This window comes from Hirundo rustica, chromosome 4, assembly GCF_015227805.2.
Source record: "Hirundo rustica isolate bHirRus1 chromosome 4, bHirRus1.pri.v3, whole genome shotgun sequence".
NCBI classification, from domain to species: domain Eukaryota; kingdom Metazoa; phylum Chordata; class Aves; order Passeriformes; family Hirundinidae; genus Hirundo; species Hirundo rustica.
The window spans coordinates 29043174-29060671 of record NC_053453.1 but is presented as its reverse complement, the minus strand read 5'-3'; the positions used below and the strand labels follow the sequence as shown (position 1 = coordinate 29060671).

At 42.2% G+C, this 17498-nt stretch overlaps 1 protein-coding gene across 1 annotated transcript in view; it reads right to left on the bottom strand.

Moving 5' to 3' along the window:
• The window catches only part of PDZRN4 (PDZ domain containing ring finger 4), a 236764-nt gene extending 219671 nt beyond the window's left edge, over positions 1 to 17093 (bottom strand). The window contains exons 1-3 of the mRNA XM_040062120.2: positions 16452 to 17093; positions 14052 to 14138; positions 10151 to 10255 (exon numbers count right to left, since the gene is read on the bottom strand). Coding sequence (XP_039918054.1) covers positions 10151 to 10255; positions 14052 to 14138; positions 16452 to 17093 — 834 coding nt within the window. The remainder of the gene's footprint in view (positions 1 to 10150; positions 10256 to 14051; positions 14139 to 16451) is intronic.
• Between the last annotated feature and the right edge of the window lie 405 nt (positions 17094 to 17498).

Here is a 17498-nt window from a genome sequence, read left to right as displayed (position 1 = left end):
CATCTTCTAGATACAGAGAATCATAATTTATGCAATTTTAAAGTTGTTCAACCATTTAATAGGTGTTTGGAATACAGTGATCTTCGAATAAGCTTTCCATACTTAAAAACCAAGTAGAAATCAGCAGGATGTCAACAGTTCTGAATTTTTTTCCCTGTCATTTCTCCCATTCCCTCTCCATTTCCCAGTCTTGCTACTTGAAAGACAAATATTTTCCTCAAAGAAAAAAAATATGTAAAACATATACTGTAAATTATATGCATAAACTTTCTATGTAAATAAACATAGCAGCCATGACTTATTTTGTAAACAATATTTCATAAAGAAAATGCCTTCCAAAACAATTTGATTTAAGAAACAGTGTTGAGTCATTCCACACTCCTTTCCTGTGGCAGCTGTGATTCAATCAAGTTTGGTCTAATACAAAGTTGTAAAATTACATTATATTTGCATTTCCAAACAGGGCATATATTTACCAAAATGTCTGTGCATTAGAAACAAATGTACTTTGCTTAGCATATTTGATTTTACTAAGTATAGTCTCTGTTGGTGGTTTGAAGTAACCACATATGCTCTTGCCAATTTGAAAATTAGTTTTTCCATAACAGTATGGTTTTAAATGCTGCAGAATGTTTCATTTTGCAGAGAAGTTACCTATTTTTTTTTTTTAACATTATCACTTCTATTTTCAAAGCATTTGGAAAACAGTGCTGTACATGCTTCTTACTACTCCTATCCAAGAGTTCTTACCACTTCTATTCAAAAGTTCTAAGGAGGAACATTCTCCCATTCAACACATTGCTGTATTTCACAGCTTCTTAAAAACTGCGTTATTAATTTTTAAAGTGTAGCCTTGAATAATTACTTCATCTAGAGCATTTCAGCACTGGCAGACACTAAAGGCTTTTTTCATTCAACCTCCAATTATAGAGAACAGTGATTACCAGCTCCTTTTAAATACAACTAGCTGTTTAAGAAAAAGAGGAGATCAAAGCTCTTGGAGCACATATCCTTGGGATTGCAACAATCAGTTCAGTGACTTAAGAAGATAAAACACTGCATTCGCGCAACACATGTAAGCTGTCAACTCCTCTAACTGTGAAGTTGTCTAAACCACAACAAAGAGCAACCTTCATGAAAGGCAGAAGAACGCTCTTTTCACTTTCTGAAAATGCCAAGACCTTATTGGGTGCCCGCAGCATGTGCTGTGAGAGACATGGCTTCCCTGCACATCGTTCAGTTCTAAGCAACAAACTCAGCATGGTCTCAGACTTCATCAGCGCTTTCCACAGCTAGGCTTACCATCAATTATTCCCACTAGTCTTGATCATATGAGCCTCAAAGGGTTAGCTCTCCTTGATACATCCTAAAGCCCTCTCTGAAGCTTCTGACCTTTCCTGCTCTCTATGCAATTGACCAGGCTAAGGAAAAGTCATTGGATAAAGCATTTCCTCCTCTCAGATTTCCACAGTCCACCAGGTTAGGGTACTTAGCTCCACAGCAACCACTGAGTCCATCACATCTGTAAGACAGACTTAGACCAAGATGAAGGCCATGGTACACAACCTACAGCCCAATTGTCATGGAGATTTGGCTTATCAATGGATGAGAATGGATTTCTTCAGGACTGCCCAAGACTGTTCCCAGAAAGATCCAAGAGTAGGGTTTTCACACAAAACCTTGCACCTCCAGCAATAAAGATACATTTCTATGACCTTAACCTCCCTAAAATAAATAGACACCAACATGTAAATATGTGTGTATGCAATTATTTGGAAAATTCCTACACAAAACACTCCCCTACATATGCTCCTCTTTTCCTGGGAAGGGAATGAAAGCAACAGCATTTGACAGATATTAGACAAGTTGTTTAATGCATTCCTGAAAGTGGTTAATGAACACCTCCTCACATGAACAAGAATTTCCTCTAAACTTACTACCTCAGCTACACATAAAACTCCATTGCTCCAGTTGCTGGGGAAGATGGAAGGATGCTTAAGTCTTGTTTTGCAAAGTTTACCTTTAAGTTTAAAAAAACCCCAAAAATACTCATGGGAAGGAAGAGAAAGATGACATGTAGCAAAGTCAAGCTCAAACAGAGCATCTAGGAAGATGCTAAGCTCCAGCTTGCCAAATTTCTGACACATTATACCTCAGGGGTGAGATCAGATACTTTCTGAAGGAGACGGGTGTGAGCAGGCCTTCACATGATGCTGAGGGATCTGTGGCCCATGGTAGCAACACCATTTATGGGATCTTATGGGTTCTTACATTAGTCAGCTCTTCCACAGGTTAACCAAAATCCTTCCTACCTAACAGCACTTCTGAGTTGCCAGTTTAGCAACTGCCTAACCTTATAGACCCAGTACAGTTATCATAGTCCTGCTCCAGTACTGTTCCCCCTCATTTACCTATCAGAGTTCAAGACAGTGTGCACAGATGATCTAGTTTCACAGTGCAGTTATCCCTATTCCTACATGCCCTCCATTTCTTCCATGCTTCCTATTTATGAGCAAGCACTAGGAAGTACTTCTGTGTCAGCTTGAGATTGGTGCTTTGTAATCTTTAACTGTAAAGCTTCCTGTTTTTCTTGCACATTCTACTTCACTCTTTCTCTTCTGCTCCTACAGCGATCCATCTGTTGTAGAGATTCTCCCAGAGTCAGAGCAAAACACAAGAATCTCCTGGGAGAGCATGGGTTAGGCACATTCATGCACATGCAAGATCCTGAAGCCTCTTTTCATCATGCCTAACCTAAGTCACCTAAACAAATTCCCAGCATGGTAGAAGTAGAATAAAAAACAAGGTGGAAGATGATTTTCACCACTTCCATTTCACATACTCTCTTACTTCTTTCACACTGGGTCACATTTCAGAAACACTCTCGCACTGTTACTTCTGCCCCATCTGCCTCGTGCCATTCCAGCTACCACAACATCATTTTTCTTTGCTTACTGGGAGCAAAGACCTATGACCAAGACCTATGACTCACAACCTGAAGAGGCTTCTCAAAAGGCCAACATTGCCTTATCTGTCGAATATACCAATTCTGCAAATAAACGAGTTGGAGAGTTCATCTGGTGGTCATATTCCAACTACGTTTGGCATTTCCGTCATTTTTTAGATAAAAGCATTGTGAGCACACATATTTCCACAAAAATAACCAGAATTATACTTGCACATGTGCTTGGTTTGTCTGAGTATAAGACCAAGCAAATACAGACGGGATGTACCCTTTACAAGCTTGGGCCTCTCTAACATCCACAGCAAGTTCTCAATTTATATGGTAGATTAAAAGACCCCACCCTCTTAGAAAACAAAGCATTTTAGAAATTTTTCATTATGCTGTGCTATACAAGTATCAAAAAAGTATCAAATAATATTTTGCCTGCTTATGGATGTAAGACTTCATTCAGTCAACTAAGAGAATTAGTGAATTTCCGTTCATAAAATCTTGTCATTCACTATTACTCTGTTACACAAATTTCACCACTTCTTAAATATAATTTTGTTTAATTTCTTCCTGTTCTTTATGACAGAAAGCATTTCATGAAGTCTTAGTAAGACTAATATAGTTCACCACAAAGAAAAACCTCAAGATGTTTTAGATCACAGAAAAATAAGTCGCATTTTTCTTTTTAAAACACAGACAGTGAATTTCTAGAATTTTAAGTGCTTTTTGGAAGGAACATAATCTGTTTCGCTAAACACAATGTTTGCATTTTAGTTCAGTGAATGGAGAGGAATGCAGCCACCTCTCAAGACCTGCAGCAAGTCCAGTCAAATTTAGGCTGCTGATCTGTGAACTCAGGCAATGAATTACAAAGTTCAGGCATTCTAGGATAACCATGGTCAGCTTCTAGAACAGACAGTATCTTGAAAACTAAGTTCCTTCACCTACAAAGAACAGACAGTACCTTGAAAACTAAGTTCCTCCACCTACAAGAGATCCAACCCTCAGGGCTTTTTGATAGTGGCCACCAGCAGGTAATACTTTCAGGTAACACTTGCAGCTTGAGAAGGAAACACAGAGGAGGAAAACCCTAACTACTGGTATTTATTCAATCAGGCAACCCTATCTTTCACATTTAGAAAAGTGAGCTAGCTAGATGATTTCCTGGCTAACAGCATTTGCTACCTCCCCTCTCAAAGTCAAGGCACTATGAAGTTAGAAATGCAAGTATCATTAAACCAGGTGTCATGTAAGACACAAGACTGTGGAAGAAAGAGGGAAATTCTTGTGTATTGTCACAAGCATTTAAATGGAAAGGGGGAGGAGCAGTATTCCAGATACAGTTCCCTGGAACTAGTGTCTATTTCACACCAGATTACCACTGGATAATCCTGACTCTCTAAAGACTGGTTGGCATCAAGCTCTGTTTGAGGAGGATGGATGGATGCTGGTCTAACACAAGAGAGCCTCTGCCTTAGTAACAAGTGCAGCTACCTGGAGAGATAAATTCAATCCTTTTCGGGCAGAGACCACAACCCAGATCTCTTGCATTTTGGAGAAGCACTCTAAGGCTTTGTGTTAAGTAAAGAAGTCAGTGGGGGCAGCAGCTCCAATTCAACTGAAGTTGTGCAGACCTGGTCACACCTGACTTTAAGAATTTATTCACATAGATAAAAGATTTCAGGTGTCCAAACCCCTATATCTCAGCAGGTGAGGGAGAGGTGAAAAGATTCTAGAGACATTTCTAAGCCTGTGGTTTCACTAATTTATGTCATTTATGTCAGGGATCCTTCACACTCATTAGAAGTTATCTAATGATTGCAGGTGCCAAAACTGGTTACCTGCAACATATTATTATGAATTTGTTACATATTTAAGAGAACTTAATATAGCTAAGGCATATTTAGATGCACTGAAAGTTACACCATTAAAATTAGCAATATAAAGTTTTCTTAGCTACCAACACAGATCTTACTGGCCACATCTTGTGCAGCTTTGTTTCAAAGTCATCCCAAATCTTCTGGCTCTGATCCCAGCAAGACATTTTAAGACTCACTACTTCTGCAGACATCATCTGACACTGGAGATGCTTAGCCAAATAAACATGACTAGTATCAAAGATTTTGCTTGAGCAACATAGTGAGCGTAATGACAGAAACATGCAGAAGATAAAACATCACAAGACTGACACACAGCACAGTCAGCAGTCTGGCAATAGTTAAAAAAATCTCTGTGTAGGCACTTAGCAGATGTAAGTTACTTCTGCCAGGATAAACCTTAAGACTGTATCTTTATTCAGATGGGCTTTGCTGACATGTGCTTCAAAGCCATTGTGCGAATACTCTCCAAAAAACTGGAAAGAACAAAAGGAAACATGGAATACAGGATGAAGCCTTATTTATCATCTACTTACGGAGCTCAGGCTGCATGAACAAAATACACAGTCATGGTATATAAATCCATCTGTCTTATTTTTCACATAAAGATCCCAGAGTAAAAATGTTTTCCTTTCCCTTCTTCTCCATCATGCCTGATTAATTAATGAGAATCAACTGACTAAAATGCAGAAGGGACAATATTCTCATTTCACTTGAGAGTTAAAGAACAGAAGTCTTTTCCTTGCAATCCAAGGAACAAAAAATGTGCTTACAGTTCCACATATGAATATTTTGGACTTCAACCTAGCCCTTTTTATTCACACACACAGTTTTTCATTGATGTTTTGTTATTTGGCAAACCTACTTTGTCAATGTTAATTAACAGTTGCTCTTTTTCCTTAAATTGATGAAATAATGTTCTTTTAAGAAAAGAAAACAACAACAACAACAAAAAACCCCACAACAAAACAACAAAAAAAAACCAAACAAAAAAACCCCAAACAAACAAAAACATACTTTAATAATAAAATTTTCTCCTCAAAGCAAACAATTATTTGAACTAGCATAGACTAATAAACAGCCCCGAGCACTGCTTGCTTCTTGTCTCCTCTTGAAGGATTCAGAGGCAGGGTGGAAAGGAAGAAGACAGATCCAAAAGCTAGAGCTCGGGTGGCTTTATACCACTGCTCATATAAAAGGGTTTCCTGTTCACAGATATCAATGCTGCATCTAGTTTTATGAGATGCATTTTACAGAATGTGAACAGCTGTAGTCCTTGAAAACATGATGCAGTGTCAATTTTAGGGAGCTAGATTTTTTTGACAAAAACTTCTGAAAGCATCATAAGACCATGACATCTGCAGGAACCTGCTACATAGAAGTAATTCATAAGGGTTTATTCTTGATGAACAAATAATGATCATCTGGGGCTTGTAATAGCATTCCTGGAGGAAAAAAAAAAAAAAAAATCTATATATCCATCTATCTCAAAGTGCTGCTTGTGCACATCACTGTCCCAGGTCAGCTTTACCCTGTATAAACAAGCAATTTTTTCACAGAGGTGTTAACCTTTACTAAAGAGAGCAATGCTGTGCCTGAAACCTGCTCTTCATCAGAACAGTGAAAACGATCAGCAAGGTTCGTGTGACCATTCCCCCACGAAGAGCAGAAGTCCCGTGACACAGGGGACCTGGGGCTGTCACCCTGCCACTCTCAAGCAACACCACCCTGCCAGCACACAGGCAGCTGTTTCAGCTTTCAGGTCCTCATGCACAAAATATGCTCCCCTGAGGGTAAGGGCCAAATAAACACCAACCTTCTTCAAATGAAAGTGTCAGAGGGTCTATGGCCTGGCCACACTGATCTCAAAAACTTCCAGCAACCCAAGCTATTTGCGTGGCACTTTTACACTTAGAATAAATACCACAATAAATAAATCTGATTCCTTCCCTTGGCATTCTTCCAAATACCTTAATTATCTGGCAGTGCTGCTACATAGATAATGATATATATAATTAAAGGCAACATCACTTGTGTAGTAGTACATAAGTAGTAGACTTATGTCTGCCAGCCTAGGCTCTCAATTCCATCTGCCAATGCCACAGGACTGTGAAATCCATTTACTGCGCTAGGTTGCCCACAAGATGGTCATCTGAAATGTGCACAACTCAGCGGAGTCAAGCAAGTGCAGTTAATTTTTGTTAAACATGTGACAAACCACTGAAACAAATTACCTTCTTTATTTAGCAATATGACTTGAGAACAGATTTTCTGATTCAACGGAATAGTTCTGTCCATTATCGCATTAGATACACATTGCTAAAAACACCCTGGGCATCCCATTGCCAAACAAATTACTTAAGCTATTAAAGGCTCTTCAAATAACACCAATTCCTTCTGATGCCTTAAGATTTAGTTTTCATATTTTCAGATTCTGTGCTGCTTAGGTATGTAGTTCTGAGCCTCATATTAAGTGCCAGTAAGCTCTCTTCACAGAGTAGGTTGACAAAACAAATCCTTTTCCTGCTGAAGACCAAGGACAACTTGCAGTCCAAAAACACAAACAACAGTGGACTGAAGGAAGGAACAAGAAGGATGGGACCCCACAACCTGAAGCTGTAATTGGACAATTAAACACCAACACGCAAATGGACCAAAACTTATAAAAATGTAAGATCTTGTGACCCCGACACCACCTTTCTTTGGTGGCCACCCTGGGTGCAGCCTTGGTTAGGCTCCTGTCCTGCCCAAGGTGGATCCCAGAGGCCTTTCAATAAATATCTTATTTTCGTGCTCTGTCCAGTCTCTGTTCCAGGTAAGCCTTCCTAAGGCATCACTTCTGTTTTTGCTTATTGAAGAGTGGTCCCATAAAATATCACCCATTAGATGATATCACCAAGAAAGTGACAAGCAAACAATAAGAAGTCACACTTCTTATCAGCTTCTCTCCAGAAGTCATATTCCATACATTTGCCAACATTTTTGAAATAGGTACACCACCCTGATTATTTCCTCACGGCAAAGGTTTTCAGAATGATCTTTCACAACAAACCACATCAGAGCTGGCAGGGCATCCCACAAGAAGACACTGATAGCTATGCATGGGCAATGAAAAATTCAGTGCTCTGACTCCAGCTGCTTCCTGTATCTAGCATGGAGGAATAATTACTTATTTTCTCCTCCTTTTATTTTGGTCTAATAAATTTTGAAACACTGAAACTTATACTAGAAATTTTGGCCTAACTCAAAATATTTTTAAATGACCGCCTGAATACAAAAGTCATATACAAAGCTTTGCATAGTAATATGGTGCTCCATTCAGAGCTGTATGAATACTTATAACTAGATTGGATCTATAACATCACATAGACCTGAAATCTGTTTCAGTATGATTTTATGCAGCCAGAATTTTTCAAGGGGTCAAAATCAAGCATCAATTATGTTGACATTTTGAGATACGACCTCATGTTAAATAAATGCTGGTTTGTGACTTTTTTCTTCCTTCTTCCAAAACCACTTCATTTTGTCTTTAAAAAACAAGGCACTATAAAAGCACATTAAATTCAAGCAAGAGGTGCTGAGCAAATGCATGAAAATACATAGCTGGTCAGTAAAAAAAAAACCCCAGAACACAATGTGGTAAGTGAAATAGCAATGTCAGAAGAAAATAGATCTTTACAGCATAAGGCTGCTGTTACAAAAAAACCCCAAACAAACAAACCAACAACAACGGATGTGAAAGCTTTCTGTATACCTCAGGGAAATTAGAGGTATCATGCAAGTTCAGTTCTGCTCAGCCCACTTGGTGTCTCCTAGAGACGCATCTATCTGCCAGCAAAAGCAGAAGCTTTATTCTTCCAAAAAAAATTTTCATTTGATTTCACACACTGCTCTAGGCTCCCGACACTAAGAGCAATGCCAGAATTCAAATACTCTTAGCTTATACTTTTAGTCCTTAACAGGGATATAACACAAGAAACTCTCAGCAGAATACTGCATTTGTCTTCCAATCCACTTGTTTCACGTGTCTTCGTTCAAACACCCATCCCACTGGCAAGTTCAGATCATGCTTCTAAGCCTCCCCTAAACTTGCAAAGCTGGAGTGCCATGGCCTAAACAAACCCAGCAGCTAGGGGTATGTGCTGTCACTGTGAGCTGTGTCAGAGGTGTGATGGGAAATGCTGTCTTGGCAGCACTCTAAGGAGCTTGCTTCAGTCACTGTTGGAAACTGCTCCTTTGAGATTTCTTACAGGGCTAATTACAGGTACATATGTTAGCTAGACATCAACCTGTTCTTCCAACTTACTTACTGATTTCTTTTATTATTTATAGTTGTTTTATGAGAAAAACTGCATACATTGCAGGAACAAACTAAAAATTCTATGCTAGCATATTACATGACCATCAAAGTCCTGTAGTGATCCAGCTGAGAACAATAGACGACCTCCCGTTACTCTGGTTTTTCTGAGTTTTTTTATTAGCCTTTTGATTTTCATAAATGGAGTCAGATCTTTTAGTTACTGTAGAATATTAGAGCAGTTTTCTACCTTTCCCACTGAAGTAATATAAATAAATCCTTTGTTTTTCATTCTCTGTCCTTTGTTTGCATATTTCTAACCTGAAAACAATTGTAACTGACAATTCGTCTGGCCACTGAGGCTGAGGGATGGAAACCCCAAAAAGCCAATCTTCTGCTAGACCTACAAATGTATAAAAAGTAAAAAAATAAACAAAGGGGTCCTCTTCTCTCTGCTCTTTCAGCTGGGAGATGGATCAGAAGAACCTCTGCGAAAATCTCTTGTCTGCATGTGACTGCTTTGTGTGTCTCGGTGACAACCTCCTTCTGATCATACAGCAGAAAGTACTTCTCTAATTGCTTAAGAAGTTTCACAGCAGTGCTTACCAAACCATCTTCTCTGCCTTATCCCAGAGTCATGAAAATAATAGCCCCTACACAGGACAAAATCAGTTTCACTAAACGTGTGAATTTTTGGTCATTCATTTGTCTTCTGTCTCAACTTAATGAAAAGAAACACATTCAAATGCTTCTACTGCTTGCTATAGAAAGCAATAGAAGCATATACCTTTGCTTCACCTAGATCAGCTTAATTCCAATACCAGTAAATTTATTACTCATTGGAGAAATCCATCTTGTGTCTTTAATTCTAATATATGTTCAAGCTGGAAGTTAAGTGTACAAGAATCATGTTCAGACACAGCAAAACTGGAAAATTACAACATACTTAGGGTGAAAACCATCAAATCCTTTCTTAATCTGATAATATGACAGACTAATCCATTGGTGTGTGTTCTTTCTTACCTCAATAATCTTGTCATGAATTTGCAGGCCTTCTGCTTTGTCTGCAGGTCCATTTTCCAAAATCTTTGACACATAAATTCCCTCAGCAGATTCCTCCCGATTGTTCTGTACCAGGCAATAGGGAAGTTGCAAAAAGGGCCACATTAGTACAAAAAATTGAGATGGTACTAAAATCAGCAGCAATAAAAAAATGTAAATCCACCTGAAATATGCAGCTCATTTTTCTAGCTAAGAATTAAGCTCCTTGGGATTTTTTTTTTAACTTGATTAACACAAAGTAGCTATTAATCAGAAGGACAGAATTATTGAACTATTCCAGCAATTTTTATAAGATTATCCATTTACTTCCGGTTATTTTAGTCTAAATGAGACACAGTGTGCAACAGTAATCTGATCCCAGTTAAATACTTGGAGCAAACCTCAGACTTCACAGCAGCCAATGACTAGCACATAAATGCACAGTGGAAGACACACATAAAAATGGATGTACCAGTGTTTCTCTCAGAAGGAAAAGGGTTCTTGCAGTACTGCTGCCTGCCAACTGCCTTACTACATTTGAAAACAAAGGTCCAAGGAACAAAGCAACATTAGTTAGCTGGCACGTAACAGTGAGAGGATTTGGTTAGAACTCATGGATGAGGCTGGTTAACCTCATAAATCCTATTCACATGGGAGATTGAGAACTTGCTCAGCTGTGAAATCCATACAGTTGAGCTGTGGAGAAAAAGAGAATCCATCTCCAGCTGATCTCTATGCAACACTAAATACAACTCACATAAGGTCAAATTTAAAACAGACAAGTTATCTACCACAGCTGCAACAACACAACTGATGTTGCTGTACATGCTGGAATTACTTTATTACAACATACGATGGTTAAAACTAGTTTTAAATACTTATTAGTAAAGAACTATGTCAAGCAGATACTGCCACCTTACAGGGTTTTAAGTGTTTCTACAAATAATAACCTAGCTAGAAATAACTGAAGGAGTCTTTTTTTTCCTGCTTATCTATGCTTTTAATTTCAGTTTATATGATGCTTATTTTCCTTCTGTGAATGGTGAATCCTATACTAACAGCACAGTTCATATGTGCACAGGTTTCTAGTCTAGTTTCTCTACATTCCTGAGGAAAATGCTTTATAACTTTCTGTTAAGAAAACTGTAAAGGCATATGTAAAACATACTTTACACAACGTGGCAACAGTCCTATGGAGATTTTACCCAGGTAGATTTAAGGTCAATAAATATTAAACACAATATTAGTCAGACCAAGGTTTTATAAACTCCTTCCCCTCCCCCCCGCCACCTTTTTCACAGAGACTCATACATGTCAGGTAATGAGCAAAAGGGAAACACTAACAATTCTAGCAATATTTTGAAATCATGAACAAATAGACTTCTACTGACTTCCTGTCTTAGCAGTGAGAAATGAAAAAGAAGCATAATGGCCATTAGTGAAAAAAACAAGGGGGATATGGTTTAGTTTTAACCTAAGGAAACAAAAAGCTAGATTATAGCACCCTCACCTACATAAAACTGTATTTCTTTGAATCAGAAATTTCATTGGCTTTTTCCAAAGCAATACATGACCTGTTAAAAAAAGAGGAATTTCAGTCTGGCTTGTGGTCCCCATCAGTTGCACATGCTGGTACCCACTCCAGACAGGAAAACACAGCACAAGGTATACTGAGCTCCAGCACTGTGTCACACAGTCCAGGGGCTGTGCAGCAACTGTGCCTGCAGCACACCTCCCTCCAGCCTGGCTTTGACATGGTGTCCTCAGGGGAAACAGTCCTCCCAGCCAGACAGAGCTGGGGCCAATCAAAGCAGCCTTGCTCCCTCAGAATAATCAATCACCTCTCAGAAAACACACATGACAAGCGAGTTCCTTTCCAACAAAATAAAAGATGATCCTGTGATGAGTTGTTCCTTTCCTCTCCTCCTTCCTTCAGGTAGAAGGTAAACAGTGGGGATGCCTATTATGGACTGAAAATAAACACAGCCAACAGAAAGCATGTATCTACATTTACCCAAGTCACCAAGAGTCACCTGCTTTCCAATGGAAAAAAGCTGCCTTGTACTTATACAACACAAATAATGTGATGAAGAACACATCCCCAAGCACACGACTAATGCAGAGACCTCAATGTTCTGCTTTTCTGCTGCAAGAGCCAATGTTTCAACCAAGGGCACTTTTCCTCTGGACAGCCTGAATGTACAGAGCACCTTCATGATCTCTTTTTTGTCTTTCTAACAAATCCTGTGCCATTATTTAAGTTTTCAGGCAGAACTTTGTATTTTTCAATATTTGAGTCAACTCAAGCATTTTTTCCTGTACTGTCCTCAGCTCCGGATACACTGAGTCTCACACTGATACCTGGGAAATGCCAATCAAATGCCTGTGGTAGACACATTTGTCAAAATAAGAACAAAACACAAAGGAATTTTCAAATTGAACTTCAAAGACTCAAAACCACCTGAGACCCATCCCTGCCTCACAAGCTCACCAGTTTGCTTCCAAATATGACTGTTAATAGAAATTAACTTCCTTTTCTCCATTTGACAATTTTCTCAACGCACAGTGCTATAGACCTTAATATATTTATCATTTACTCCTTAAAATTGCAAAATATTAAGTCAGAAAATCTGAAAGTTTATGATACATAACACTGTTGCAGTAAGCACTGTCAACATCTACATCCTTTAAAGAAGCTCTGTTACCATCCCAAGAAAACTGAACATGTGCTTCCTTTTCCCTGCAGTTCCCCTACAGATGTAAATAAGGGATGTCACAATGCAATCCAAACTAAAGACTGACTGAACTTTGTTACCGCTATACTCCAAATACGAATATAATCATGGCATGGGTATTTTAACTTGTAGCCACCTGTCGCCTCATCCTTCCACTAGAAAAATCTAAGAAACTCTTGCTTTGGATTTACATCCCCAACATTTGATAACTGCAGGTCTTCATATTTACCCACAGGGAACAGTAACTCTGCAGCACGGAAAGTGGACTAATAAGAACAGACTCTCTGGCACCACTAAATATAGCTTTAGAGCATAAGATTTCCAAACTAATATACAGGGTCCTACTCCCCTCCTCAACTATAATTCTCTCACCTAACAAGGCTACAATTCTCCCACTTAACAAGAACCTGATCACTACATAATTATCACCAACCCTTTTTAATCAACTATTAATTTTCCAGTTTAACAGGTTCCTTTACCCTTCATATGCAATGACAGTCCTGATTAATGCTTTTGGAAAGATGAAGTCAAAAAAAAAAAAAAAAAAAAAAGAATTATACACATGAATATGCTGCTTTTTAAGTGGGGGCTAGTGATCCTTATGCATATTCTATGGTTTGCAATGAATTTTCTAAGCCTAGGCCAATGAGATTAAGACACAGCATTGGTGAAAACCATTTCAGTTCATAAATAAAAATTGAAAGCAGGCATGTGAGAACAGGACATGTGCTTAAACGATCTGAGCTGTAGAAGCAAATTTTCTTCTCTCCTGTAAATGAAAATAGAAAGGCAAGCTGTTTCACAAAATTCCAAAGGCTTAATCCTGCAACAATGACTTTTACAAGTAGTCCCAGAGATTTCCATTGAAGAGTTTGCAAGAATAGATATTACTCGCATGGGAACTGAGTGTAAACCAGCCTAGAGTTCTAGAGCAAAAACGCTATGAACGCCCTTCCAAAAAATGAGAATAATACAATTCTCATGAGATAACATCTTCCAAACAATGACTCCTGTTATACCTGATAATAAATAGTTCTATCTGAAGAATAGATTCCATACCTACTGTCATCAAAAGTTACTCTTAATTAACAGCATATACAGTAAAAGTAGATGTGGACAAAATCACCTACAGTTACTTTTCTCATTACCTGATTGGGTCGTCCTCCTATGATATTGAATCCCAAAGTATCATTTTCTCGGTGTAGCATGATCATTAATGGTTTGCGTTCTCCTCCCTAAGAAGCAAGAGATTAAATAATGTTAAAGAACATAATCTCAAGAAGAAGTTATTAAATGAAAACATTACTGCACATAAGATTTTTAGTTAGAGAATATATAAGATAAGGCTTGAAGAAAAACTAGGCTGAGAAGACTTGGCAGTGGAGGAAAAAAAAAAAAAACAAAGGAAAAGTCATAAAGTCATGATTCACTGAAAAGTTAGCAGGTAACACCTGCTTATCTCCAGTTATCTTCAGCTGAAGAGAAAAAAGGACAGGTTTTTGGTGTGAGGAATTCTTGGAAGTGCTGAAAAAAGTCAGAGCTCCAAATGTCTGGAAGTGTCTATAAACATAAAATCCCTTTATGTGTTAACATTTCAAATATTAAACATACAGATTAAAATACACAACATTATAATTTTCATACCCCAAAGTCATAGCAGTACACATTTTAAAACGACTTTCAGAGAACACACAGAAAATGAAAAATAGCTCTTTATCCCAAACTTTTTCTCTCCAAAAAGAAAGAATCCAAAACAACATCCATAAAAATATGGGATTTATTCTGGAAAAAGGCTTAAAATATAAAGCAACTACTGCGAAGCATAAACGAAGTAAAAGTTAAAAATGAGAAAAGGAAAATCTTTTCCTTCAGTGGATGTGGCAAATAATTTTTTTGTAAAAAAAATTAAAATCGGAGGCTTTAGCACAGCAAGTTACCTTATTTTACGCTGAAAGTCACATTTTATTAACTGTGTCAGTGGCGTGTTTTATGCCCGAACGGTACATTTGAATTTAATTCCGTGTATTTTCACTGCCCTGGGAGTCTTCCTCCCACTCTATTCCGAGCGGCAGCGCCCACAGCGACACCTGCCGGCGGCGCTGGGGAGCGGCGGAGCGAAGCCGCCGCCGGTGCCGCACCTCGGCCAGCTCCCTACCGACAGCCCCACACCGCTCTCTCCTCCCTCCTGCAGCCACCGCTTTCCCCGCACACCCCACCCCTAGCACTCACTGCTGTCCCACTCCACATGACCTCACCTCATCTGCCAAGAGATGAAGCAAGTGTATGAGCACATCTAGATCCAGCAACTTAAACCTCACGGACTAGCTAACCAGAGGAAATTTAAAAAAAAAAAAAAAAAAAAAAAAAAAAATCCAAAAAAAAAAAAAAAATCAAGTTTTCAAACAGAGTTACTCAATGCCAGGACGACCTGTGAGACCCGTATTCTGAGGCATTCTGGTGTTCTGTGAACAACATCCCCTTTCCCATTTTCCATGATGCCCAGCACACTACATTGCTTCGGGTGTGAGGTTCACTGCTCAGACCTTTTCCACCTGGGATTTTGCTTCCCAAGGGCCCATGTAGATTTAGGCAGAAAGAAAGATTCTTTGCATTAAAACACTTCTCACTACAGCTGCAATCAGCAATGCCTGAGCCCGCACAGTGAGCTTCCAGGCAGGAATTAAAAACCAACCAGTTCCATCACAGCATATGAAGCCAGCTCAATGCAATTCTTGGATGGCTTGTTTTCCCTAAGGAAGCGTGTCGGTCTCTGGGCAATGCCGTCGGGTCTGAGGGGAGAGCGCAGCGCTACTCTGGCCTCAGCTTATCAACGGCGGTAGCTGTCATTGCATTCTACGAAAGCTTTGCGCTCCTTTCGCCATCGTTTCCAAAGTCTACAATAATTCCACACTCAAGTTTCTTAAGACAACTTCTCAGCTGCTCAAATAAAAGTTAAAAGCTAGCTCCACGCCCCTAAGCTGCCGGCCAGTACCAGCTGGAGCAGAACGAGTAGCGAGAGCAGCTGGGTCCCTGCGAGGCGGGGCGGCCTGATGTGGGCACCCTGATCGGAGGAACCAGGACCCGTCTGCCAGCTGCCAGCCCAGGAGCGAAGCCATCTCCCCTCCCGCCCGTTCCCCGTGCTCTCCGGCCGAGCAAGCGCTCGGTCGCAGCCTCTGACAGGCGCTGCTGGGCTCTCCGCAGCACGGGGTTTCGGCTACCGAAGGGCGTCAGAAGAGGAACCAGCAAAAAGCGCGTTCCCAGTGGGGGTGTTACCAAAAATCAGTAAAAATAAAACTTTTCATATGGCAACAGAGTCCGGCGGCTACATCTCCCCGAAAGAGGCGAGAGACGGGCAGGGGCGGTTCGCTCCGCCCGGGGGATGCGCAGGGGGATCGGGCTGGGTCCCGGACTGCCGCGGCGGTGACTGCCGGCTCCCGGGGACACCGCCCCGTCACCCGGCCGGCGGTTCTTAAGTCGGGCACGGGAAAAGCAGGTTGGAGGAGAGCGAAGCTGGAGGGGCGCAGACCGATCCCTGCGGCCGCACTCACCTTGCCGGGCTGGCTGCCCGCCAGGTCCCGGGCGATGCTGCTGATGTGGCTCATGTACTGGCCGAACTTCGCCTGGTACCGCCGCGCCGTCAGCTGCACCTCGCTCTGCAGCGCCGACAGCTGCGCCAGCAGCGACTTCTCCCTCCCGCTCCAGCGCGGGGCCTCCCTCTTCAGCTCGTGACCCGGCTCCGGGGCGCCGCCGCCCCGCAGCGCCCGCAAGCAGCGGTGCCCGCCGCCCGCCAGCGGCCGCCCCGCCGAGCTGCCCGGCGAGCGGCCGGAGGGGTGCCCGGCCCGGGGCTGCGGCTCGGCGGGGCCGGGCGGGCCGTAGCGGCACGCCGCGAGGTGGGCGGGCAGCTCCCGCAGCCGCACGGTGCGGCCGCAGCCCCGCGGGCTGTAGTCGCACTTGACCTCCAGCTTCTGGACGAGGCTGCGGAGGGGCAGGACGGGGCGCAGCTCGGCGGCAGCCAGCGGCCGGCAGCGCAGCGGGCAGCGGCGGCGCCGCGCCGCCCAGGGCAGCAAGCAGCCGGCGCAGAAGACGTGCCCGCACGGAGTGGACAGCGGCTCCTCCAGCACCCGCCCGCACAGCCCGCACCGCAGCTCCGCCGCCACCGGCCCCGCGAACCGCGACGGGTCGAAGCCCATGGCGCGGCCGGGCGCCGCGAAACTTTAGGCGCCGCGACCCCGGCTCGGCCCCGACGCCGCTGGAGCCGCTCCCGGCGGGCGGCTGCGCGGGGCGGGCGGAGGAGCGGGGCTGCGCAGGGGGAGGCGGGCGGCGGCGCCGAGACGGAGATCCCGGCGGCTCCCCCCTCCCTCTCGCATTAGCTCCCTCTCCGCGGCACTGCCGCCCCACGCCCAGCCCCGGCACCACCTCCGCCCTCCCGGAGCATCCTCGCTGCGCGGTGGGGCGAGGCGAGGCGAGGGACCCAGGCCCGGGGTGCGCCGCTGCTCGGGCCGCGCCCGCCGCCCTCCCCGTGCGGACGATGTCCCCGCGGGAGAGCTGTGCCCCCGGCGGGTCACTCGGGGCTGGGCTGCGGTCGCGGAGGGAGT